Source organism: Hemiscyllium ocellatum, chromosome 13, assembly GCF_020745735.1.
Source record: "Hemiscyllium ocellatum isolate sHemOce1 chromosome 13, sHemOce1.pat.X.cur, whole genome shotgun sequence".
Classification (NCBI taxonomy): domain Eukaryota; kingdom Metazoa; phylum Chordata; class Chondrichthyes; order Orectolobiformes; family Hemiscylliidae; genus Hemiscyllium; species Hemiscyllium ocellatum.
Genome location: NC_083413.1, coordinates 82,951,105 through 82,978,924, shown reverse-complemented (window position 1 = coordinate 82,978,924; position 27,820 = coordinate 82,951,105). Strand labels below are relative to the sequence as shown.

Here is a 27,820-nt window from a genome sequence, read left to right as displayed (position 1 = left end):
TCATGATATACCCTGCTGACTGCCATTCCAGTGCATCATCCGTGTTAGCAGGATCATCATAAAGGCTCCAGCGTAGTAGCCATTTGGCCGCATCATGTCAGCGAAAAGATACGGGCCACAAAGGAACATGCCCCGAGTGGGTGGCATGTGGGCAATACCCAGCAATGAGTGTTTCTCCCTGTCACATGGCCTGTCTGGCAGGCTAAATGCAAAAAGATATTATGCAGAGAGGTGTTAAGAGATTATGATCAAAACAGCACTACTAATGGGTTGCCCCATGGAGGTAAAAAGTCTCCTATGCTCCCATAATGTGCAGGCATTACCTATGCTCCCATAATGTGCAGGCATCATGTGCAAAGCTAAAGCATAGCGAGAGTCAATCAATATTGGCTGATTTACATCCCGCCAAAATGCAAGCACGAGTAAGAGCAAACAATTCAGCCTTCTGTGCTGATAGTGGAATCTCAAACACTGCGTGCTCAACCTCAGAATCAGTGGCAAACACATACTAGATTAGATTACATTCCCTACAGTATGGAATCAGGCCTTTCGGCCCAAGTCCACACCAACCCTCCGAAGAATATCCCGACCAGACCCATTCCCCTACCCTATGTTTACCCCTGACAAATGCACTATCACTTTGGGCACTTTAGCATGGCTAATTCACCTGACCTGCATATCTTTGGATTGTGGGAGGGAATCGGAGCACATGGAGGAAACTCACGCAAACACAGGGACAATGTGCAAACTCCACACAAACAGTCACTCGAATTGGGAATTTAACCCAGGTTCCTGGCACTGTGAGGCAGCAGTGCTAACCACTGAGTCACCGTGCCACCCCCAAATATCCAGAACATCGCTGGCCCAGAGGTGATCCACACAAAAGGTGAAGTCCTCATGTTCCAGCAGCTGGTTTGCTAAATCACTGCGGGCGGAGGTAAATAGGTGATTCTGCAATAGACAGTCGTGGTCAGGAGAGGGGAGGTGCTGCAGGGGAGTCTGTCAGTAATGTAGCAGGATTCAAGGTGGTGCAATGGGAGAAGCTCAGCAGTGGATCGTTGAGTGGGGCTGTCTCATATTTGTTCTGAAGTGTCTGTGTTAAATATGGGGTTTGTTGGGAGGAGAGAAGGTCAACAACAGAGTGTGGAGTTAAAACCACAACCGGCTGATGCAAGGTTATTTTGGAAGCAGCAGATGGGAGAACATGTACACCAGGAAGTACCTGTGAGCAGGGCTGGCCCAGTTTAGTGAAATAATGTGCCCCAGGTCACCTCCTGTCACCGTGCGTTTGGACCAGGATGGCAGTAGCACAACCATCTGTAATGGTGACTGACGATTGGAACAGTTGATTGTATAGGGGTCAACCTAGGGTCCTGGCTTGCTGAAAGCTGGTGTTCAGGCTCAGTAAAGACCATAAGTGTAAAGCTGGGAGGGGCATTGGTTGATGCCAGCGAGGTCAGTAGGCAAGTAGGAGAGAGTAACGTTGTGCAACTATTGCCTACAAAAATTCAAAGGTCCGAGAAAAGCTCGCATCTTTTTAGTGGTCATAGGCAGTGGGGCCCTAACAATGAGGCATACGTGATCATCTGTCAGTTTTCGGTGACCCACAGAGAGGACAAACCTCAAAAATGTACCTTATCGGATGGGATGACATACCCGAGGGAATGCAAGAAATTCAGCCGTACTTTGGTATCGGTCTCTACTGACACCAAGCAGGTCGTCGACACATTGAACAACCATTGATCCCTACGGAAGGCCCAGGGTCTGTAACTGATCATGGAAGGTCCTAGAAAATAGAGCAGGAGACTGGACAAAACCTTGGGGCAGATGGGTCCAATTGTACTGCTGGCCCTGGTATGTGAAGACAAATAGTGAGAGTCCAGGTGCAGTAGAACAGCAAAAAATGCATGCTGTAGGTCAACAGTCATAAAAATGCAGGCATCAGCAGTTCTGCAACTTAAAATAGTAAAGGTAAAAACAATGACTGCAGATGCTGGAAACCAGATTCTGGATTAGTGGTGCTGGAAGAGCACAGCAGTTCAGACAGCATCCAAGGAACAGCGAAATCGACGTTTCCAGAACTTAAAATAGTAGCCGAGTTTGTGACAAGGGGGGTGGAAGGGCACAACAATGCCATTGATCTTCTTCAGGTCCTGCACTAATCGCCAGTCCCGCTGGCCTGGTTTGGGAACTGGAAAGATCAGGGTGTTGCAAGGTGACTTGCACGGATTGGAATACCTTGTGCCAGAAGAGAATTAATAAGGGTCTGGATTCCCTGTTCTGCCTCCGGTTTAATGGGATTCTATAGAATTGAGGGCAGTGTCTGATCATAATACCAGAAGACCATAAGACATAGAAGTGGAAGTAAGGCCATTCGGCCCATCAAGTCTACTCCGCCATTCAATCATGGCTGATGGATCTGTGCCGGAGGACAACGGGTATAGCCAAGCTCCCTGACTAGAGTCAGCCCACATCTGGGACTCAATTTCTTTGGTTTGGTCCACAGAATATATGTAGGGAGACTGAGGGCTGATTTTCTGTTGCAAAATGCCTAACATTTCAAGCGACCCCCTGTCATTTACTGTATCCCTTGCTCCTGATGTGGACTCCTCTATACTTGGGAGACTAAACGCCTACTCACAAAGCAATTCAGAGAACATCTCTGGGACACCTGCACCAATCAACCCCACTGCCCTATGGCCGAACATTTCAACTCCCCCCCCCCCCACTACACTGCCGAGGACATGTAGGTCCTGGGCTTTCTCCACCATCATCCCTGACTGCCTGACACCTGGAGGAAGAACACCTCATCTTCTGCTTCGTGACCCTTCAACCCCATGGCATCAATGTGGACTTCATCAGTTTCATTTCCCCTCTTCCCACTTTACCCAGCTCAGCACCGTCCTCATGACCTGTCCCGTCTGTCAAGCTTCCTTCCCACCTATGCACTCCAACCTCTACTCCAACCTGTCACCTTTACCCACACCTCCATCCACCTATTTCACTCTCAGCTACCTTCCCCCTAGACCCACCCCTTCCCATTTATCTCTCCACCACCGAGGCTCCCAGCCTCATTCCTGATGAAGGGCTTTTGCCTGAAACGTTGATTTTCCTGCTCCTTGGATGCTGCTTGACTGGCTGTGCTTTTCTCGCACCACTCTAATCTTGACTCTCATCTTCAGCATCTGCAAAACTCATGTGCACCTACTTCAGTCAGATAGTCCAGTAATATACTTCATGGATATGCGTCACACTACAGGGAATTCATATTTATTCTTATTAAACAATCAAAACAGGTGGAATAAAATAGTCATGTTGATCCAAAACTGATAGCGTAATGGTCAATGGATATTGTTCATGTTGGTTGAAGTGTACTTGCCTGGGAGTCAATCTGCTTTCCCTAATTTATATTACTGATCTGGATCTTACAGTGAGGGCCACAATATCCAAGTTACCTGGTACAAACTATGGAACTATGGCAAAACAGTGAAAATTGTGTTGGACTTCAAATGGACATTTGAAGTGGTTCAATGCAGAGAACTGTGAAGTGATACCTTTTAGTGGAAAGAACATATATACTGTAAAAGGAAAGGTAGAATTTTAAAGGGTGTGGAGGAGCACAGAACTTGGAGCTGATATTCACTTAAGTCATGAAAAGGAGACAGAGCAGCTGGAGAGAGTGTTTGATGTAGCATACAGTATTGCAGCCTTTATTAATAATGCCATTAAGTGCAAAAGCAGGAAGATTGCTTTAAAGCTGGGAAAGATATTGGTTAGATGTCACCTGGATCTTGGTGTAAAATTCTGGGTGACATCTTCGTGAAGGATATTAATTTGTTTGAGAGAGTTCAGATGAGCTTTATCGGAATGATTCCTCAGATCAGACACTTCAGCTATCATGAGAGATTGGTAAATATCAGATGGTTTACCCCCAGGGAGGATAAAGTTAAGGAAAAATTGAAAACAGTTTTCAAAAGTATGATACGTTGGACAGAGTTACAGGGAGAGAAGAGTGAGAGGACACAGATTTTAAAGTGATTTAATAAGAGGTGCAACAAATCTTTCGTACAATGAAAACTTGGATCTGAAATACACAGCCTGGAAGGCTGAGTAAGTAGGTTCACTTGAGGCATTGAAAGGAGCTGGAGATGATTACTTGAAATGAAATGATGGGCAGATTATGAAGAAAGGGCAGACCATAGCTCAAAGACATTTGAGCAATATTCACATTCCATGAATGTACAAAATAGATTCTTTCACTCTGGGGTAATTTGTTTCATCTTGGAACCACAAAAATGCCAACTATGAGTGTTAACATGTTGCTGAAACTCACTGACTTCAAAGCAGCAACAAAACAAAACAATTTGAGTTGCTACAACTCTCTAGACAGAATGAAGAAATTACAAAGAGTTTTTCTAAAGACCAAACAAAATCACTCCCACCGTAGAAGATCTTCTCAATATTCAAAATGAGCCCATAAAAGAGTCAACTCGAGTTGTTTCAACTTGAGTTCTGATCAACAGTCATATCACACGTGAAGTATTTACTTTGTTTCTCCCTCCACAGATGCTGTCAGACCTGCTGAGTTACTTCAGTAATTATCGTCTCCATAATTAAAAAGGAAACCAATTGTTTGCTCATGCATTCATTAATACTGGGTGTGTCTTGTTGTTCTCTTTGAAACAACTTTATGAATATCTGAAATATTCCACTTTATGTTCTGGGATGGTTCTATCTAATCAACACCTAATCCCAAAGATCGTCCCACCAATTTTTCTCCTTCATCTGTTTTAGCTTCCTCTGTTTTTTGTATCATAGAATCCCTACAGTGTGGAAACAAGCCATTTGGTCAAACCAAACCCCCGAAGAGTACCCCACCCAGATCCATTCTCCTACCCAGTTTCTTTACATTTCCCCCAAATAATGAGCCTAACCTACACATCCCTGGACACTACAGCAATTTAGCTTGGCTAATTCACCTAAACTACACATCTCTGGACTGTGGGAGAATGTACAAACTCCAAACAGTCGCCCAAGGATGGAATTGAACCTAGGTCTATGGCGCTATGAAGCAACAGTATTAATGACTGAACCACCGTACCACTATTATTGCAGATTAACAGCACACTTTCCATCCTTGTCTGAACATCTCCCTTTCTCTGTTTAGGTTGTTGGTTAATGGAGGCATAGGAGATGAGAGCTGATACACATATTGGCTGAGGTCCTCCTTCTGGTCATCATAGATGCCAAGCACCATAACCTTCCACCTATGGATTTCGACTCATTCCACCTGACCCACACAAGAATGGCTTGGTATGCAGGGATCCTGCCTGTCACTAGCTCACAGGAGGCATTAACCCATCCCCCCAGATTTCTGTCCCATACATTCATGAAGACCAAGGGCAACACCTCATCAAATTTCTGAGGTTGATCCGTGAGTTCCCTCTACAGGGCTGTTTTCATGATCCTGTTCATGTGCAACATCATTCCTGAAGATGGAGGATTGTGGGACACATGAATTTGCTCTCTATCCACAGCAACATGAAGATGGTTTTCATCACATGTCCAACAAAAATCACTTCTCAATTTCTGATTGCATTACATCAGGCAAACCCCAGCATAAAAATACTTCCTTTACCAGGGTTCTTGCCATTCACTCAGCCATGGCTCACTTACAGTGGAAAACCTTGACCCACTGTGTGACATTACCCACAGTACCAGGTAATACTTTCTGCTTTTCATAGTGGCTGGCAAATGACCAATAGAGTCAATTTGTATAGATCGCCAATTCCCCTCCACCTGTTGGGTACTTCCCAATGTGAACTTCCTATTCTGGGGCTCTGGGTCTTTCTGTAGATAGACCAAATATTGTTTCCCCATTTGAACTCATTTCTGACAACCATCCCATCTGCTTAATACATCCCAGGTTGGCTCATTTCCTGGATGACTGACGCCTGGGCCTCTATGGACCAAATGCATCGCAACCTGGCAGTAACTCTCTACACACCCTCAAACTCATTTTGATAAGTGTTCCGACAAGTCACATGCCTCCACCAATCCCATCTCTTCACCAGATGGAATATTGGTTATTCCACCACATCTCCCCAGAAACTGAGCCCACTGTCACACAATGAACCAATCTGCTCCAAGCACTCTGAGTCAGCTCCTCCTGTGTTACACATATACTTCCTGACTGAGCATCTGACTGAAAGGTTTTGATACAGCTCCATTACCGAATCACCTGCGAAATCCTCCAGTTGGTGTTGATGTCCACCAGAAAGAAATGATCCCAGTGTTTTTATGAATAGATCACCAACAGTGGCTATTGGGTATGGTCCCTGTTCCCTGGCCACATATGTATGGACTCAGGGTCTTCTCCATTCATCAGGCACAGGGCAAGCACGGGCCCTTGATCCTGTGATCAGAGTCAAAGCAGACGGAGAGTTTCTCTCCTCAATCTGGGTATGGAACTTTCCCATCTACACTCTGAGGTCAGCTACTGCTCAGCAAGAGCTACTGCTCCTCTATCTTTCAAAAGTCAAACTTGTCTTCTTTCTTTTCTTCACTTACTGCGGAATTGTTCCTGGGGACCCAGGTTTTGCACTTCTTGCACAATTAGGGACGGAACTCTCCCTTTTCTTGCCACAATTGTAGGATTTCTATCCTGCTCTGGCAGCCTCCATTGTCTCTGTACACTTTATCTCTTCCTTCCATACCTTGAAAGTAGAACTTTAAACTTCCTTTCACTTTTTGTTCTGGCTCCAATTTCTCCATTTTCCCTCTTTTAATCATTTTTTTTCAACACTCCATATTCTGTATTATGATTGGCCATTGTTCCTCAAATGTGGCCCATAGATATGGGAGAGAGTCCCCAGACAATGAGTTAAGGTGATGTTTGTAAGGTCACGTCTGTATTCAGGAATCTTGGGAATAGCCATCTTATAAGTTGCCCGTAAGATGAGTGAGGAGACTCATTAGGCCTTTGCAGGAGATTATCTGAGGGTTTGGTTGATGTTACCCAAAGTGCAATCTATGGCCACCATCACATTTTTGTGAAATGCAGCATATTGGTCCCTGGTCCCTGTTTGGATGTAATGGGGAGGGTAGCATACAGGCCCCTGGGTAAGGATTCTACCTCTGCACTGAAAGACTGCACCCTTTGTAAAAGTGAACTTTTACTAGTTGGAGAACAAAAGTTTCATTTGATTGAGTGCATTATTCCATTAAAACAAATATTAGGATGGGTAGTATGTTGATGTTGGAATATATAATCTGTTCTCTTGAATCTATCATACACACCTTTACCAACAGAGAGGAGTCGACAACTAACTGAAAAGGAAGCAAAATACTGTGGATGCTGGAAATCTGAAATAAAAACAAAAACTGTGAGAGAAACTCACTAGTTCACATTTTGAATCTAATGGGACCCTCTTCAGAATTGAAGTTCAAATCAAGATGACTCAACTTGTCCATGACAACCAGATAACCTAAATTAATCTAGTTCCTTTTGCCAGCACTTGGTCCATATTCCTCTAAACCCTTCCTAGTCATATTCCCATCGAAATGCCTTTTAAATGTTGTACTGTACCAGCTTCCACCACATCCTCTGACAGCTCATTCCATTAATGTTGAATTTTCTGTCAGAGGTCACATCCCTTTGACAAAGCTACTTCATTTTACTTAGAATTAACAGAGACTGTTTAAAGTGTAACTGTCTTATAAAAGTCCAACCTTCAGATAAAGAAAAATCAGAAATAATCTTCATAGTAATGGTTTTATATTTTACATTATAACAAGATCGTGGCTGATCTGTTTGTAATGTCGTATCCACATTCTCATCTACCCCAATACCTTTTAACACCCTTATCAGAATATATCCACCACTTCCTTCAAAAAATTCAAAGGCTCAGCTTCAACTCTTGAAAGAGACTGATAGCGTAATGGTCAATGGATATTGTTCATGTTGGTTGAAGTGTACTTGCCTGGGAGTCAATCTGCTTTCCCTAATTTATATTGCTGATCTGGATCTTACAGTGTAGGCCACAATATCCAAGTTACCTGGTACAAAATATGGAACTATGGCAAAACAGTGAAAATTGTGTTGGACTTCAAATGGACATTTGAAGTGGTTCAATGCAGAGAACTGTGAAGTGATACCTTTTAGTGGAAAGAACATATATACTGTAAAAGGAGGGAAGAATTTTAAAGGGTGTGGAGGAGCACAGAACTTGGAGCTGATATTCACTGAAGTCATGAAAAGGAGACAGAGCAGCTGGAGAGAGTGTTTGATGTAGCATACAGTATTGCAGCCTTTATTAATAATGCCATTAGGTGCAAAAGCAGAAAGATTGCTTTAAAGCTGGGAAAGATATTGGTTAGATGTCACCTGGATCTTGGTGTAAAATTCTGGGTGACATCTTCGTGAAGGATATTAATTTGTTTGAGAGAGTTCAGATGAGCTTTATCGGAATGATTCCTCAGATCAGACACTTCAGCTATCATGAGAGATTGGTAAATATCAGATGGTTTACCTCCAGGAAGGATAAGGTTAAAGAAAAATTGAGAACAGTTTTCAAAAGCATGATACGTTGGACAGAGTTACAGGGAAAGAAGAGTGAGAGGACACAGATTTTAAAGTGATTCAATAAGAGGTGCAACAAATCTTTCGTACAATGAAAACTTGGATCTGAAATACACAGCCTGGAAGGCTGAGTAAGTAGGTTCACTTGAGGCATTGAAAGGGGCTGGAGATGATTACTTGAAATGAAATGATGGGCAGATTATGAAGAAAGGGCAGACCATAGCTCAAAGACATTTGAGCAATATTCACATTCCATGAATGTACAAAATAGATTCTTTCACTCTGGGGTAATTTGTTTCATCTTGGAACCACAAAAATGCCAACTATGAGTGTTAACATGTTGCTGAAACTCACTGACTTCAAAGCAGCAACAAAACAAAACAATTTGAGTTGCTACAACTCTCTAGACAGAATGAAGAAATTACAAAGAGTTTTTCTAAAGACCAAACAAAATCACTCCCACCATAGAAGATCTCCTCAATATTCAAAATGAGCCCATAAAAGAGTCAACACGAGTTGTTTCAACTTGAGTTGTGATCAACAGTCATATCACACGTGAAGTATTTATTTTGTTTCTCCCTCCACAGATGCTGTCAGACCTGCTGAGTTACTTCAGTAATTATCGTCTCCATAGTTAAAAAGCCAACCAATTGTTTGCTCATACATTCATTAATACTGGGTGTGTCTTGTTGTTCTCTTTGAAACAACTTTATGAATATCTGAAATATTCCACTTTATGTTCTGGGATGGTTCTATCTAATCAACACCTAATCCCAAAGATCGTCCCACCAATTTTTCTCCTTCATCTGTTTTAGCTTCCTCTGTTTTTTGTATCATAGAATCCCTACAGTGTGGAAACAAGCCATTTGGTCAAACCAAACCCCTGAAGAGTGCCCCACCCAGATCCATTCTCCTACCCAGTTTCTTTACATTTCCCCCAAATAATGAGCCTAACCTACACATCCCTGGACACTACAGCAATTTAGCATGGCTAATTCACCTAAACTACACATCTCTGGACTGTGGGAGAATGTACAAACTCCAAACAGTCGCCCAAGGATGGAATTGAACCTAGGTCTATGGCGCTATGAAGCAACAGTACTAATGACTGAACCACCGTACCACTATTATTGCAGATTAACAGCACACTTTCCATCCTTGTCTGAACATCTCCCTTTCTCTGTTTAGGTTGTTGGTTAATGGAGGCATAGGAGATGAGAGCTGATACACATGTTGGCTGAGGTCCTCCTTCTGGTCATCATAGATGCCAAGCACCATAACCTTCCACCTATGGATTTCGACTCATTCCACCTGACCCACACAAGAATGGCTTGGTATGCAGGGATCCTGCCTGTCACTAGCTCACAGGAGGCATTAACCCATCCCCCCAGATTTCTGTCCCATACATTCATGAAGACCAAGGGCAACACCTCATCAAATTTCTGAGGTTGATCCGTGAGTTCCCTCTACAGGGCTGTTTTCATGATCCTGTTCATGTGCAACATCATTCCTGAAGATGGAGGATTGTGGGACACATGAATTTGCTCTCTATCCACAGCAACATGAAGATGGTTTTCATCACATGTCCAACAAAAATCACTTCTCAATTTCTGATTGCATTACATCAGGCAAACCCCAGCATAAAAATACTTCCTTTACCAGGGTTCTTGCCATTCACTCAGCCATGGCTCACTTACAGTGGAAAACCTTGACCCACTGTGTGACATTACCCACAGTACCAGGTAATACTTTCTGCTTTTCATAGTGGCTGGCAAATGACCAATAGAGTCAATTTGTATAGATCGCCAATTCCCCTCCACCTGTTGGGTACTTCCCAATGTGAACTTCCTATTCTGGGGCTCTGGGTCTTTCTGTAGATAGACCAAATATTGTTTCCCCATTTGAACTCATTTCTGACAACCATCCCATCTGCTTAATACATCCCAGGTTGGCTCATTTCCTGGATGACTGACGCCTGGGCCTCTATGGACCAAATGCATCGCAACCTGGCAGTAACTCTCTACACACCCTCAAACTCATTTTGATAAGTGTTCCGACAAGTCACATGCCTCCACCAATCCCATCTCTTCACCAGATGGAATATTGGTTATTCCACCACATCTCCCCAGAAACTGAGCCCACTGTCACACAATGAACCAATCTGCTCCAAGCACTCTGAGTCAGCTCCTCCTGTGTTACACATATACTTCCTGACTGAGCATCTGACTGAAAGGTTTTGATACAGCTCCATTACCGAATCACCTGCGAAATCCTCCAGTTGGTGTTGATGTCCACCAGAAAGAAATGATCCCAGTGTTTTTATGAATAGATCACCAACAGTGGCTATTGGGTATGGTCCCTGTTCCCTGGCCACATATGTATGGACTCAGGGTCTTCTCCATTCATCAGGCACAGGGCAAGCACGGGCCCTTGATCCTGTGATCAGAGTCAAAGCAGACGGAGAGTTTCTCTCCTCAATCTGGGTATGGAACTTTCCCATCTACACTCTGAGGTCAGCTACTGCTCAGCAAGAGCTACTGCTCCTCTATCTTTCAAAAGTCAAACTTGTCTTCTTTCTTTTCTTCACTTACTGCGGAATTGTTCCTGGGGACCCAGGTTTTGCACTTCTTGCACAATTAGGGACGGAACTCTCCCTTTTCTTGCCACAATTGTAGGATTTCTATCCTGCTCTGGCAGCCTCCATTGTCTCTGTACACTTTATCTCTTCCTTCCATACCTTGAAAGTAGAACTTTAAACTTCCTTTCACTTTTTGTTCTGGCTCCAATTTCTCCATTTTCCCTCTTTTAATCATTTTTTTTCAACACTCCATATTCTGTATTATGATTGGCCATTGTTCCTCAAATGTGGCCCATAGATATGGGAGAGAGTCCCCAGACAATGAGTTAAGGTGATGTTTGTAAGGTCACGTCTGTATTCAGGAATCTTGGGAATAGCCATCTTATAAGTTGCCCGTAAGATGAGTGAGGGGACTCATTCGGCCTTTGCAGGAGATTATCTGAGGGTTTGGTTGATGTTACCCAAAGTGCAATCTATGGCCACCATCACATCTTTCTGAAGTGCAGCATATTGGTCCCTGGTCCCTGTTTGGATGTAATGGGGAGGGTAGCATACAGGCTCCTGGGTAAGGATTCTACCTCTGCACTGAAAGACTGCACCCTTTGTAAAAGTGAACTTTTACTAGTTGGAGAACAAAAGTTTCATTTGATTGAGTGCATTATTCCATTAAAACAAATATTAGGATGGGTAGTATGTTGATGTTGGAATATATAATCTGTTCTCTTGAATCTATCATACACACCTTTACCAACAGAGAGGAGTCGACAACTAACTGAAAAGGAAGCAAAATACTGTGGATGCTGGAAATCTGAAATAAAAACAAAAACTGTGAGAGAAACTCACTAGTTCACATTTTTAATCTAATGGGACCCTCTTCAGAATTGAAGTTCAAATCAAGACGACTCAACTTGTCCATGACAACCAGATAACCTAAATTAATCTAGTTCCTTTTGCCAGCACTTGGTCCATATTCCTCTAAACCCTTCCTATCATATTCCGAAATGCCTTTTAAATGTTGTACTGTACCAGCTTCCACCACATCCTCTGACAGCTCATTCCATTAACGTTGAATTTTCTGTCAGAGGTCACATCCCTTTGACAAAGCTACTTCATTTTACTTAGAATTAACAGAGACTGTTTAAAGTGTAACTGTCTTATAAAAGTCCAACCTTCAGATAAAGAAAAATCAGAAATAATCTTCATAGTAATGGTTTTATATTTTACATTATAACAAGATCGTGGCTGATCTGTTTGTAATGTCGTATCCACATTCTCATCTACCCCAATACCTTTTAACACCCTTATCAGAATATATCCACCTCTTCCTTCAAAAAATTCAAAGGCTCAGCTTCACCTCTTGAAAGAGGGCTCAAAAGACACGTGATCCTAAGAAAGTTCTTTTGCCTCATCTCATTTTAAAGGAGTGGTCTCTGATTTCTGAACAGCAATTCTTAGTTCTAGAGTCTTAATTCTTCAACTGTCACTAACTGTTTGGTTTTAGTAAATAAACTTTAAACATTCACAGTTTGAGCTTTGGACTCTTTGGTGAACTCAAATTCCACCATCTGCCATTTCGGGATTCAAACCTGTGTCCTCACATCTCTGGTTTAACAATTCAGCCATCACCTCCCATATCCATGTCTTTACATGAAACAATAGTTTTATAGTCGGATTAGGGAAAGTCAGGGATTTTTGTGCATCACTTTAACATCTTCACCATGCTGTTCAAAAGCATTGGCAAACCTTATTTATAGCCAGGTCATTTCCTCGCAGAAAATCAACACCTTCATGATTTTTGAGAAGATTTGTAGCTCAGGTTGATGATAGGTATGTAGGTTAGCTCACTGCGTTGGAAGTTCTCAGATGTTTCGTCACTGGGTAACATCATCAGTGGGAGTCTACGGGGAAGCGCTGGTGCTATGCCCTGCCTGTATTTATTGGTCTTGGTTTCTGTCATGTCATGTCCGGTTCTTTTCTTCAAAATACCATGTCAAAGTCACCACATTGGACAAACATGCAGGGAACTTGCCAACAGGATACGTGAACACCAATTAGCTACCAAAAGACACGACCCACTATCACTAGTTTCCATATATACAGACAAAGAAGGACACCATTTTGACTGGATTCTGGATTAGTGGTGCTGGAAAAGCACAGCAGGTAAGGCAGCATCCGAGAAGCAGTAAAATCAGTATTCCTGATGAAGGGCTTTTGCCGAAATGTCGATTTTACTGCTCCTTGGATGCTGCCTGAACTGCTGTGCTTTTCCAGCACCACTAATCCAGAATCTGGTTTCCAGCATCTGCAGTCATTGTTTTTACCATTTTGACTGGGACAGTACAACAAAGAGACCTTGGAGTACAGGTTCATATCTCCTTGAAAGTAGAGTTGCAGGTAGATATGATAGTAAAGAAAGCGTTTGTTATGCTTTCCTTTATTGGTCAGAGTATTGAGTATATGAGTTGGGAGGTCATGTTGTGGCTGTACAGGACATTGGTCAGGCCAATGTTGGAATATTGCATGCAATTCTGGTTCTCCTTCCTATCGGAAAGGTGCTGTGAAACTTGAAAGGGTTCAGAAAAGATTTACAAGGATATTGCCAGGGTTGGAGGATCTGAGCTACAGGGAGAGGCTGAACAGGCTGGGGCTGTTTTCCCTAGAACGTCGGAGGCTGAGGGGTGACCTTATAAAGGTTTACAAAATTATGAGGGGCATGGATAGGATAAATAGACAAAGTCTTTTCCCTGGGGTTGGGGAGTCCAGAACTAGAGGACATAGGTTTCGGGTGGAGTGGGGAAAGATATAAAAGAGCCCTAAGGGGTAACTTTTCCATTCAGAGTGTGGTACGTGTATGTAATGAGCTTCCAGAGGATGTGGTGGAAGCTGGTACAACTGCAACATTTAAGAGGCATTTGGATGGGAATATAAATAGGAAAGGTTTGGAGGGATATGGGCCGGGTGCTGGCAGGTGGGACGAGATTGGGTTGGGATATCTGGTCGGCATGGACGGGTTGGTCTGAAGGGTCTGTTTCCATGCTGTACATCTCTATGACTCTATGACTTTATGATCCTTCCTAGGACAGGTGAAACAAAGACACAATTGAGAATTCTGACAGGCATGGCATTCTTACCAGAACTCCATGAATAAACAAATCAACTTAGATGCTATCTACCTTCCCTTGAACAAAAGAACTAGAAATGACATCACCCTCCTGAAGAGGTGGGACACAGCACCAACGCTTCACTGGAGACTCTCATTGATGATGTCACCTAGTCATGGCAACGAAATGTCTGAAAATATATCTTCCAGCTCAGTGAGTGAACTTACATGCTAATCAACATCTTTAAGAGGTGACTTTGCCATGACCCCAAAAACAACCAAATAAGTGAACAAATCACACCTTAAGTTAACTTTACATGATTGGAATGGGTAAACCCCAAACTGGACTTGAGATATGAACTCTGTTTCTCTCTCTCCAGATGACCTATCACCATCACCCGCTACTTCATTTCCCTATTGCCTTCCAAGCTCCCTTTCCCCTAGTCCCACATCCCTCCTATTTATCTGTCAGCCCTCTTGGGCACCCCACTTCCCCACATTCAGGCTTATGTCTGAAACGTTGACTCTCCTGCTTCTTGGATGTTGCCTGCCCTGCTGTGCTTTTCCAGCACCACACATTTTTGACTGTTAATACAGAGACCCAGGTAATGTTCTGGGGACCTGGGTTTGAATCCTGCGATGGAAAATAATTGAAAACTGAGTAAAATCTGGAAGTAAGAGCCTAATATGAATCCCTTGTCAATTGTTGGAAAAACCCATCTGGTTCACTAATGTCCTTTAGGGAACAAATCTGCCATCCTTACCTAGTCAGGCCTACATGTGACTCCAGACACAGAGCAATGTGGTTGACTTTTAGTTATCCTCTGGGCAATTGGGGATGGGAAATAAATGCTCTCCTCTTGTGAATGAATCAAAAGAAGTTACAGTACAGTCCACTCCTCTCCCTTTCACTCATCTTCTCTGTCAATGCAATCTTTTGTCAGATCTGTTGTTTTTCTCATTGTATCTGATTTGACTCTAATCGCTGCATATCTGTCCCTCTTATTGACTCTGTATTTCCCAATGCTTAACTTTCATTGGTTCAGGAGGTCAGCTGTTGTTCCCATCATTCACCAAAGTCCAACATGTCCTCTGGGTTTGCTGCATCATGATCAACAAGTTACATTTAAACAGAAGGGTGAAGGCAGCAGGAACAAAATCGAATTGGGTTTTGCTGCTCACTGTCCCACATCAGCAAGATCCAACATTTTCAGTAGATTTTAGATCCAAGGTATTGAGGTCAAAGCTGACATATTACATTGAAGGGAAGAGTTTGGTCAAAAGCTAAATTAAAAGCAATTGGAAATAAATGTGTCTCAAATATCTCGCCATCAAAGTGCCATCAAAGAAATGAAGACAGAGAGACCTCCTCTCATGTACCTAGGCATCAGAAATGACAACAACAGGAACAGCCCTGCTGACCCTGCAAAGGCCTCCTTCCTCACATCTGGGGGCTAGTGCTAAAACTGAGAGAGCTGTCTCACAGTTTCGTCAAGCAACAGTCTAATATAGTCATACTCATGGAATCATAACTTCCAGACAATCTTCCACACACCAGCATCACCATCTCTGGATATGTCCTGTCCCACCAGCAGGACAGACCTAACAGAGGTGGGTGGCACCATGGTCTACAGTCAGGAGGGTGTTGCCCTGTGAGTCCTGAACATTGACACTGGTCCCATGCAGTCTCATGAATTCAGTTTAAATGTCAGCAAAGAAACGTTCTGCTGATTACCACGTACTATCCTCCCTTGGCTGATGAATCATTGCTCTTCTTTATCAAACTACACTTGGAGCATGGCAAGAGCACAAAATGTGCTCTGGGTGGGGGATTCCAATGTCCACCACCAAGAGTGGCTCAGCAGCAGTGCTACTGACCGAGCTGGTCAGGTCCTAATGGACAGAGCTGTCAGAGTCGGTCTGCAGCAAGTGATGAGCAAACCAATAAGAATCAAAAACAGACTGAACTTCATCCTCAGCAATCTGCAAGCTGCAGGTGCATCTGTCCATGACAGTATTGGTAAGAGTTACCACTGCTCAGTCCTGACAGAGACAAAGTCCCACCTTCTAATCGAGAATACCTTCCATTGTGTTATATGGCACTATCACTGTGCTAAATGGGAGTGACTTCAATTAGATCTAACAACTGAAGACTGAGAATCCATGACATACATGGGCTATCTGCAGCAGCAGAATTATACCCCAGTACAATCTGCCACCTCATGGCCTGGCATTTCCCCACTCAGTCATTACCATCCAACCAGGGGATCAGCCCTGGTGCAATGGAGAGTTCAGGAGAGCAGGCCAGGAGCAGCACCAGGGATACTTAAAATGAGGTGTCAACCTGGTGAAGCTACCAAACAGGATGACGTATACACCATTCAGCATAAGCAGCAAATGATCGGCACAGCTAAGCGATTCCAGGGCCTAGGGATCAGATCCAATGTCTGCAGTCCTGCAACATTCAATTGTGAATGGTGGTGGACAATTAAACAGTGCACTGGTGGAGGGAGGCTCCACAAATATCCCCATTCTCAATGATGGAGGAGCCCAGGACATCAGTGTTGTGAATGCTTCAGGTTATCTTTTGCAATCTTCAGAATTGTTGAATGGATGATTCATCTCAGCCACCTCCGGTGGTCCCCAGCATTACAGATACCAGTCTTTAGCCAATTTGATTCATTTGTGATATCAAGAAACAGTTGGAGACAATGGATACTGCAAAGGCTCCAGGCCCTGACAACATTTCAACAAGGGTACTGAGAATCTGTGCTCCAAAACCTTGCAGCTCCTTAGACAAGCTACTCCAGTACTGGCATGTACACAACAATGTGGACAACTGCCCAGGTATGATCTGTACATGAAAAAGTAATGCAAATCCAATCCACCAACTACCATCCCATTAGTCTACTCTCGACCATCAATAAAGTGATAGAAGGTGTCATCAACAGAACCTGCTCAGCAATAACCTGCTCAGTGACACCCAGTTTGGATTCCGCCAGGGCCACTCAGATCCGGACCATATTACTGCCTTGGTTCAATCATGGACAAAAGAGTTGAATTTTTGAGGTTAGGTGGGAGTGACAGCCCTTGACATCAAGGCAGAATTCGACAGATTGTAGCATCAAGGAGCCCTACCAAAACTGGAATCAATGGGAATTGGGGCAAACTCTCTACTGGATGGAGTTGTACTGGAATAAAGGAAGAGGGTAGTGGTTTTGGGGGGTCAGGCATTCCTCAGGGTAGTATACTTGGCCCAACAACCTTCAGTTGCTTTATCAATAAGCTTCTCTCCATCATAAGATTAAAGGAGGGATGTTTGCTGATGATTGCACATGCTCAGTACCATTCATGACTCCTCAGATACTGAAGCAGTCCATGTTCAAATGCAACAAGAACTGTATGTTATCCAAGCTTAGATTGACAAGTAGCAAGGAACATTTGTGTGCCAAAAAATGCCAGACAATGCCGTTTTTAAAAAGAGAAAATCTAATCTTGATATTCAGTGGTATTCACATCACTTAATCCTGCCTATCAAAATCCTGGGTACTACTGTTGACCAGAAACTGAGCAGGACTCACTACATAAATACAGTGACTACAACAGCAGGTCAGATGCTAGGAATACTGCAGTAAGGAACTCTCACTTCCCGACTCCCAAAAGCCTGTCCACCATCTGCAAGTTACAAGTCAGCCATGTGATGGGATACTCCCCACTTGCCTGGATGTGGGCCGCTCTAACAACACTCAAGAAGCTTGACACCATCTAAGACAAAACAGCCCCCTTGATCAGCACCGCATCCACAAACATTGAGTCACTCCACCAAGGACAGTCAGTTGCAGCAGTGTGTACTATCTACAAGACACACTGCAAAAATTCACCTAGGCTCCTGAGACAGCACCTTCCAAGCCACAACCACTTCCATCTGGAAGCACAGGGACAGCAGGTACATTGGAACACCACCACTTGCATGTTCCCCTCCAAGCCACTCACCATCCTGAATTGGAAATGTATCACTGTTACTTCACTGTCAATGAGTCAAAATTCTGGGATTCCTATCTAAGGGCATTGTGAATCTACCCACAGCACATGGACTGAAGTGGTTCAAGATGGCAGCTCTTCTCCACTTTCTCAAAGGCAAATAGGGACAAGCAACAAATGCTGTCTCAGCCAGTGTTGTCCATGTTCCATGAACAAGTTTTTAAAATCAGTGAAGGCAACAGGACAGGTTAATAAGAAGGGTTATAGGAGACTTGTCTTTATTGGTCAAGGCATTGAATACAGGAGCAAGGAGGTGATGATGGAACTGTGTCCAATGTTATTTTGGTTACAACTGGAACATTGTGTGTAGTCCTGGTCACCACACGAGATGAAGGATGTGATTGTCTTAGAGAGGGTGCAAAAGCAATTCACCAGGCCGTCACTGGGCTGGAGTGATTCCGCTGTGAAGGGACTCTAGAGAGGCTGGGGTTGTTTTTCTTCAAGCAGAGAAAACCAAGGGGGACCCTGATTGTTATGAAGGTCATATGGAGGGAGAATATTTTCTCTGTGTCAAGACATCTATCACCAGGGACAGAGCTCAAATGTAAGGAGCAAGAGGAGACTTGAGGAGAAAAAAATGTCTGGAGAGTGGAACTGCCTGCTTAAAATGATGGTCGAGGCAAGACTCTGAATCCATTCCCACACTATTTAGATGATCACTTGAAATATCAGAGCGTAAAAGGCTACAGGTCAAATTCATTCCCATTGCCTGTGCTATTTTTAAGCCCAGTCATGTACCCAGTCATGTCCTGGCATCAGAAGCCACCTTTCACTGGACATATAGTGGAAGGGAAGCCAAAAGAAATGTTTCACAGGGCACACAGCTGGCACAGCTGGCACCCACCACAACACAGGGACACCTGAGGGCAGAGAATCCATTCACCAGTTTAATAACAGCCAGGAAGCAGCTGATCCTGAACCTGCTGGTGCATGTTCAGTCTCCACAACTTCTGCTTAATGGGAGGAGCTGTGGGAGATCATTACTGGGGTGCGATGGGTCTTTGATGATGTTGGCAGCCTTTCTGCAGCAGCGAGCTACATAAATGGAGTCCATGGATGGAAGATTGGCTTCCGTGATGCTTTGGTCTGTGCACACAAACTTCTGTTGTTTCTTATAATCCTGGGCAGAGCTGTTGCCATACCAGGCCATTACACACTTGGACAGTATACTTTCAATGGTGCATCAGGAGATGTTGGTGAGGGTCCTTGTGGACAGGCTAAATTTGCTGGCCCCTGAAGAAGAAAAGGTGTTGTTGTGCTCCTTGACTGCCACATCAATGTGGGAAGGCCAGGACAGATTGTTGGTTATCGTCACTCTGAGGAACATGACCCTCTCCACTCTCTCACCCTCAATTCTGTTGATGTTGATGGGGGCATGTTCTCCTCCTTTCTTTCTGAAGTCAATGATCACTTCTTTAGTTTTACTGATGTTGAGACAGAGATTGTTCTCATTGTACCATGACACCAAGCCCTCTATCTGCCTTCTGTATTTTGAGTCAGTGTTGTTAGATATCCTTCCCTCTGCAGTGGTGTTTTCAGTGAACGAGTAGGTGGCATTCATTTAGAATTTGGCAACACAATTGTGGGAACAGTAGGGGGCTGAGAGCACTTCCTTGGAGGACTCCAGTGTAGAGTGTTATTTTGGATGAGGTGCAGTTGTCTATCTTCACTGATTGTGGTCTGTGGGAGAGGAAGCTGAGGATCCAGTTGGAAAAGGCGGAGCTCAGATCAATGTCTCAGAGTTTGAGATCAGTCTGGAGCACATTGCATGTACTTTCTTCGGATGGGGAGAAGTTTCTCCAGCACAGTCTGATTTTATTTCAGATCTTTCATACCCACAGTATTTTCTTTTTTGTTTCTTACACATCACTACATTGTTTAGCACTGGACTAGAACTGATCCAGAACATGCAAGTACATTGCTTCGCATTGAACGGAAACTGAAATATAGCACAAAAATGGTTCGCTCCACCCAAGATCTGGTCCTTATAACAAGATGGGTAAATCATTTCTCATGGTGTCAGTTAATCCTTTCAGACACTTACTGCCAGAAAGCTCCATTGTTGTGTCTCTTCAAGGCAGAATTCAATGGCTTTCTGCATATTAAAGAGATCAAGGGATATGGAAAAGGGGAAATGATGCAGCAGAAGTGAGTTGAGGTGGAAACTCAGTCACGATCGAGTTAAATGATGGATTTGAGACAAGGGACCAAATGGCCTGCTCCTACTCCTATGTCTATTTACCTACACTGACAAACATTGACCTCAGCTTCAAAGGGAAACTCTCCTGTCATTCTTCAAGATGGCTCCAGGGGAACTTTGACATTTACCTAGGACGATACTTGGTGCTGTAGTTTAACATCTCTTCAAAAAGACAGCATCTCTGACAGTGCTGCACCCCCTCAGGGCCATGTGGAGCATCAGCCAGGAATACACACTCATTCCCTGGGATAGGGGCTCAAGCCTATAATCGTCGTCCAGAGACAGGAGTTCTCCCATTGAGCCACTGCTAACACCACGTTCTGGTGAGTGGTCCCAGCGCTGTCTGAAGAGTTGATCTTCTCAGACAGTATGTCCCTCCGAAGCTGAGAGTGTTGAAATGTCCCCTATGGTATTCCCCTTCCAACTCCTTCAGGCTGATGTATCCATGGATATGGTATTGACAGTGTGTTTGATTGCTTACCCCTCCTTGCAGGACATCATTACAAGGGCACAGATACAGTGGGGTCCAGGGCCCAGTCAGGTCACTGTCACCCCCACTAATCTCATGCTCAATGACCTGCACTGTCTCCGGGTCCAGCACTCCTCAAAATTAATTTCTTTTGTTTTCACTCCCAAGTGACTTTGCCCTCCGTATCACTACAACCTCCTGCTGCCCCAAACCTTCCGAGGAATCCGTGCTTATCCATTCTGACCTCTTCCATGTCTCTGATTGGAACTGCCCTGCCGTTGGAGACCAAGCCTTTAGCTGCTCTGGAATTCCTGCAGTATTCCTCACTGTCACTCTTACTATCTCTGGTCCTTGAAGACACTTGTGTAAATCTATTTCTTTCTAGACTGGTCTTAATATCTCATTATAGGGTTTTGTGACAAGGTTTGTTTGATTTTGCTCCTGTGAAGAACATTGTGCAGTTTTTACTCTGTGTGAATCTCCACATAGATGCAAGTTGTTGTTGTTTGTCTAGTCTTATTTTGGTATTTTTCACCTTAATTCCAGTTCAGTGGGTAATGGAGCAGAGTCAAGGAACATTAGTCAGACCCTGACCCCCAAGAGCTCTGCAGGAACATCCTGTGTTCAGTCTGATTCTTCCAGATTGTGTGATTGGTGGTGGTTTGGGAGTGAAGGGGACAGACAGGAACATAAGAAACACCCAGTGATCGCTGCATCAGAGAACAGCCCTTTAAGAAAAACATGCGGGAAATGTTAACTCTCAGCTCGAACCTGCTGACTTAATCCAGCACAGAGGTGAATAAAATCAACAACAAATTCAACCCTTTCAAAACAGTTTACTGTGTCAAAATCATCAGCAGAGATTTATACATATACGCACACCATCTTGCATAATGAAACCCTGCAGCATGTAAAAAAAGACCTATCTTGTTCTAACAGATTAATCAAAGTACACAGGGAGGAATCAAACTTTTACATCAGTTTCATGATCCACCAGGAAACAGAAATAAACTGAGAATGATTTCAACAAAATTAAACCCATCAAAATACACATAATTAGAATATACTTTTCAAAAAGCATCTTACAAAGAATATGTCAGATCAAAGTGACTTTCAGATTCAATTTTCAGTGTTCGCTATAAAATTATTGTCCATGTAGGCAGCATCACTAATATTGAAACCCTCATTCATAAATCCCCGACACAATCACTAACCAGAAACAGGGTGATTAGAAACACAATGATTGAGAGAAAGAGAAAGGGTTCCAGAAATATCCCTGGGATCTTAAAATATGGAGGATGAATGATTAATTATCCCTGATCCGAATAATGTAATGCTAGTTCCCAATTTTCCCCCTACATCTCTCCCACTTTCCTCCAGGACAGCTAGTTGCATGGAAACCCATTCCTCACCATGACCCAGCTGCCTCACAGAGAGCAGAAAGATACAGGGAAAGGTACAATGAGGTGGGGCCAACTGGGACCAGTTGGTACCAGCCAATGATTAGTTTGATTAACAATAATTTTGCTATTATTAATTTTCAATACAAATTTTACACATCATTCAAATAAATTTTAATTTGACAGAGTTCCATATGTGCTTGGACAATATTTCTGGTAGAAATATTCTATGAATGATTGACTTCCTTTAATATCATATTTCTGATGACCACTCAGAAAATTCCAGATATGGACTGCATTTGACTTTGAGAATTTCTTTACAATAGCATCATTATTATTGTTCCATCTGTTTCTCTCAAAGTATTGTTTCCAATTTTCGTGTGGGATTGGGTAGAACAAGTATTTGGGCACATACTCAATCCCTTTGCATTCTTTGTTGAGAAATTGATTGAGATTATCAGTCCCACACCATTTCTTCAAGTTTCTGGTTATCAGTTTCGGACCCTGTTGGCCCCAATCTGCTCCATTATATTTCTCAACAAAATCAGTCAGGCAGTTCTCCAAAAAGGGATGAGAACGGTTAAATCCCAAAACTGCACTACTCGAGTAGATTTCAGATTCTGCAACAATGAAGTTTCCGAATTCCAAGGGTTTGATTGAAATGACGTCTGTGTCCAGATAGATGCCTCCATATTTCCACAGAGAGGTCATCCGACAAGCATCAGAGAGCACATAAATCCAGTATACTTCCTTGCTGGGATCTACCTGTAACAGAATAAAAGGTTATTCTTTTGATATTTTAAATGATCCTTCTCTCCAAATGCAATCCGCTCCCTCCACACAATCCTCATTGATTGAGTACTAATTCCTGAGAGCATTTTGTAATGGGCTGCAAGGTGGGTCTTGAGGAGACAGGAACCTCGGCTGGTTCAGTTGTAAACCTGCACAGTCTTTCAATGGAGAAAAGCTGCAGCCAATTTCCCCATTGCCCCCAGCACAGTCTCCAACTTCAACCACAAGAGCCAGTGTCCTGGGAACCACACCACAGCACATGTCAAATGAAGCATTGAAACATACTCAAAAACAACCCTTCGTGTCTTCAAATCGAGAGAGTATTTCTGAACACATTCCTTACACTGTTCAGTGGCTCGTGCTGAAATATTGATGTGCAAAAGAAATACAGATCTATTTGAAATCAAAACGTGACTTATCTCAAGACTGAGTCACTGGATGATTTGTATATCACATGCTCAATCACTCATCCTGCCCCTGTGCATCTGTCTACCTTGGAGATCGATTGAATGTCACAAGAGTCAACAAAAATGTTCAGATACAGCCTGATAGTTTTATAACAGTAAAGTTTGGAGTATCCCATGGAGACCAATGCTTGGAAAAAAATATTCAAACTTCAAACTAAAACTCAAAGGATCATGCAAACATCATAAGCAGCAAGTGATAGACAGGGCTAAGAGATCCCTCAAGCAATGGATCAGATCTAAGATCTGCAGACCTGCCACATCAACATGTGAATTGTGGTGGATGATTAAATAACTCACTGGAGGAGGTGGTTCCACAAATATCTCTATCCCCAATGATGGAGGAGCCCAGCATATCCATGCAAAACATATTACTGAAGCATTCAGAACAAACTTCAGCTATCTTCAGCTAAATTCAACCAGAAATTACAAGGGAATGGTCCATTTTGGCCTCCTCCAGTGGCCCCTTGCTTCACAGATATTACTATTCAACCAATCTGGTTCACTCCACGTGATATTAAGAAGCAGCAGGAGGCACTGGATGCTGGAATGGTTATGGGCACTGACAACGTTCCCACAATAGGACTGAAGACCTGGGCTCCAGAATTTGTTGCTCCCCTCACCAAGCTGTTCAGTCCAGCTGCAATATTGGTATTGACCTGACAATGTGGAAAATTGCCCAGGTAGGATCATTAACAAAAACAGGATAAATCCAACCTGGTCAAACCTACTCCATCAGTCTATTCTCAACCTTCAGTAAAGTGATGTCAGGTGTGTTGCTGGAAAAGCACAGGAGGTCAGGCAGCATCCGAGGAGCAGGAAAATTCCTCATGAAGGGCTCTGGCCCAAAACGTCGATTTTCTTGCTCCTCGGATGTTGCCTGACCTGCTGTGCTTTTCCAGCAACACATTCTCAACTCTGATCTCCAGCATCTTCAGACCTCGCTGTCTCCAAAATGATGTCAGGTGTCAGCAACAGTGCTATTAAACAGCATCTGCTCAGCAATAACCTGCTCGGTGACTGCCAGTTTGGGTTCCACCAGGGCCACTCAGCTCCTGACCTCATTTCACCCTTATTTTGAAACATGGACAACAGAGTTCATTTCCAGAGGTGCGGTGGGAGTGACAGTCCTTGACATCAAGGTGGAATTCCACTGAGAGTGGCCTCAAGGAACCCAACCAAAACAGGGATCAATGTGAATCAGGGGCAATCCCTCCAATGGTCAGAGTCATACCTGGAACACAGGAAGATGGTTATGGTGGTTTGAGATCAATCATCTCAGCTCTAGGGCAAGTCTTCAGCTGTTTTTTGTGGGAAATGTCCTGGGCCTAAGCATTTTCAGCTGCTTCATCAGTGACATTCCCGCAATCATAAGATCAGAAATGGGGGTGTTCATTGATGGTTGCATCGTGTTCAGAACAATTCATAACTCCTCAGATAATTAAGAAATCCATGTTCAAAATCTGCAAGATCTGGACAATATTCAGTCTTTGGTTAAAGCAACATTCACACCACACAAATGTTAGTCAATGACCATCTCCAATAAGAAATAATCTAATCACCATCCCTTGATATTCCGTGGTGTTCCCAAAACTGAATCCACTATTATCAATATCCGAGGGACCACCATTAACAAGAAAGTGTCCATATCTCACCCAATACCTGCAGTAGCTACAAAAGCCAATCAGAAGCTGGGAATACTGCAGCAAGTAACTCACCTCCTGACTGCTCAAAGACTATCCAGCATCTACAAGGAACATGTGAGGAGTGTGTTGGAGTACTCCCCACTTGCCTGGATGGGTGCAGCTCCAACAACACTCAAGAGGCTTTACACCATCCAGGAGAAAGCAGCCTGATGGAATAGCTCCACTTCCATAAACATTCCCTCCTTCATCATCGATGTTCAGGAGCAACAATGTTTACTATCTTTCATAAGCACTGCAGGAATTTACCAAAGTTCATAGACAGCATGTTCCAAACCCATGACGATTCCTATATGGGATGATAAGGTCAGCAGATACAAGGGAACATCACTCATTGCAAATTCCTGTCTAAGACACTCACGATTCTGACATGGAAGTCTGTCGCCGTTCCTTCACTGTCACTGTGTCAAAATCCTAGAATTTTCCTGTCTAAGAGGATTGTGGGTCTACCGACAACATATCAACTGCAGAGGTTCAAGAAGGCAGTTTGCACCACCTTGTCGAGGGCAATAAGGGTCAGGCAATAAATGTTAGCACAGCTGAATCATGGTGGCAGCAGGGCTATCTCCAGGTGAACATCTTCCACTTGTAAACCTGCCAAGCTTGCAGAACAGTTGGAATGCTCCATATTACATGGAAAGACAAGGTTTCATATGAGCTCAGCTTAGGACATGGTCATCGTGTACCCAGGGAGAAAGAGTGAGGATGAGAGATAAACCAGACAAATGGGATGGAATTCAATGGAAGCAGAGCAGGAACCTCCTGAGATGTCTGAAATATTCCTGATGGATTTACAGGGCAAGATATCAATAATGGAGATGGCAGGGGTAACTTCCACAAGGAAGATCATGGGGAAAGTCACTGGATTGTGGTGTAGCCAGATGGGAAACAGTCTAGACAGACAGAGTTAAATAGAAATTCTGATTGTGCAATAGACAATATTTCTTGCAGCCGCAACTGGCACCCAAATGTTTTTTTATTCCCAAATTGTATTCACTGAATTGACTGAGTCTCGAGCCCTCTCTCAGTCATGAACTGACTGCAGACTTTGGTTCTGTGTTTAACTGAAAAAGAAAAGTTTTGTTCATGGTTCCCCTCCAGCTCTGTAACAGAGATTAACTAGTTAAGTCACTGAATAAAACTGCTACCAGCCTCCCGGGAATGGTTCCTTGACATCTCCTGTCTCAGCTTCACCCTCTGGGCTTAAATGCATGAAATTATTTCAACATTGTTCAGGTGTGAAATTAACTGGTATTTACAGATAATCCCCATTTTCTCAAACTTGCATGAGAGAAACACAAAGCAAAATGTTGATCTAATCTTTGCTAGATACAGATTGAATTAATATTTTCTGGGAAGTTTCCAAGTTAATATTCCCATTCACAAATGAACAAAGTGCAAACTGAATAATTGAGACAAATGCTAATTTTCAAAAGGACAATAATCCTGGTTTTCTTCCACATTCTGCAATGAATTAACTGGATCTGAAACTGAACCTCAATCCAAAAGCCATAGGACTTCCAATTCAGCATGACATGTCACTGGAGACAGATAGAAACTGGGATTCAGTTTGTCAGTAAAGCAAATTATTTCATCTGTCAGATTGATGACTAAGAGCAGGTTGTACCATACACAGTTCCTTACCTTCTCATACCATCCAGCCAAGGGTGTGTTGTTGAACAATTCTTTAAAATTCAAGGGCAAGATGATGACATTCTTGAATGAAGAAAGCAGAGGGATGGCTTTGTACTCAGGTTCCCGAAACGCAGATACATTCCCAGTGAATGCTTTCATAAAGAAATAGACAGGTTTGTTTGGGTTTAGTCTTGCTGCTGATTCGATGCTGCACATGACCAATGGTTTAGGATTTAGTTCACTGGAAATCTGTAAAAAAATAATTCCGGGCTCTATGGTTGGGTGTGGGCCTTTCACAATCATTGTGGTTGCAGGGGAGGCCTGGTCAGATATCACCCATTTCAGTTGGCTGGCATAGTTTTGCAACGTTTTCCTAAACTCAGGTAAGTTGAAGTATCCTTTATTCAAAGAGGAATTTAACAAAGTGTGGGTGACAATGGCAATTACTGTAATGAGGAAAATTAAGAATGATTTGTGACTCCTCTTCATGCTGGAGATTGTTGTTTGAAGATTTCTATGAAAAAAAAATGATGAACGTGAATATAAAACAGCCCCTCATACTATTGTGTAACTATACCTGAGCAAACATCAATTATGAGGTCAAATGCCAAACATTAGTCGCTGGAAATTGAAATGGAAATTGAAATACAAACAGAGAATGCTGGTCTGGTAGCATCAGTGGAGGAACACGCAGAGCTAATGGGTGGAACATCCATTAGACAAGGTTACGGTGCATCGGAAACCCATCATCTCTGGTCTCCACCATTGACAATCTGGGAGGTAAGGCCCAAGGTCATCTTTCCCACACAGTTGACCCCTCAAATTGGTAAATTATTAACTACCATGGAAACACTTCA

At 43.2% G+C, this 27,820-nt stretch overlaps 1 protein-coding gene across 1 annotated transcript; it reads right to left on the bottom strand.

Moving 5' to 3' along the window:
• LOC132821385 (alpha-1,4-N-acetylglucosaminyltransferase-like) lies at positions 1-27,266 on the bottom strand. Its single transcript, XM_060833967.1, has 3 exons — positions 26,973-27,266; positions 22,785-23,134; positions 1-202 (listed from the first exon to the last, which is right to left on the bottom strand). The coding sequence occupies exons 1-3, from the start codon at positions 27,264-27,266 to the stop codon at positions 1-3; spliced, it is 846 nt and encodes a 281-aa protein (XP_060689950.1).
• Between the last annotated feature and the right edge of the window lie 554 nt (positions 27,267-27,820).

Coding starts and splice junctions, on each gene's coding strand:
- LOC132821385 (XM_060833967.1), bottom strand. CDS start 27,266: ATGATTGTGAAAGGCCCACACCCAACCATAGAGCCCGGAATTATTTTT. Junction 23,135..26,972: donor TGGCTGGATGGTATGAGAAG/GTAAGGAACTGT, acceptor ATTCTGTTACAG/GTAGATCCCAGCAAGGAAGT. Junction 203..22,784: donor AAAGAATGCAAAGGGATTGA/GTATGTGCCCAA, acceptor TTTTGCATTTAG/CCTGCCAGACAGGCCATGTG.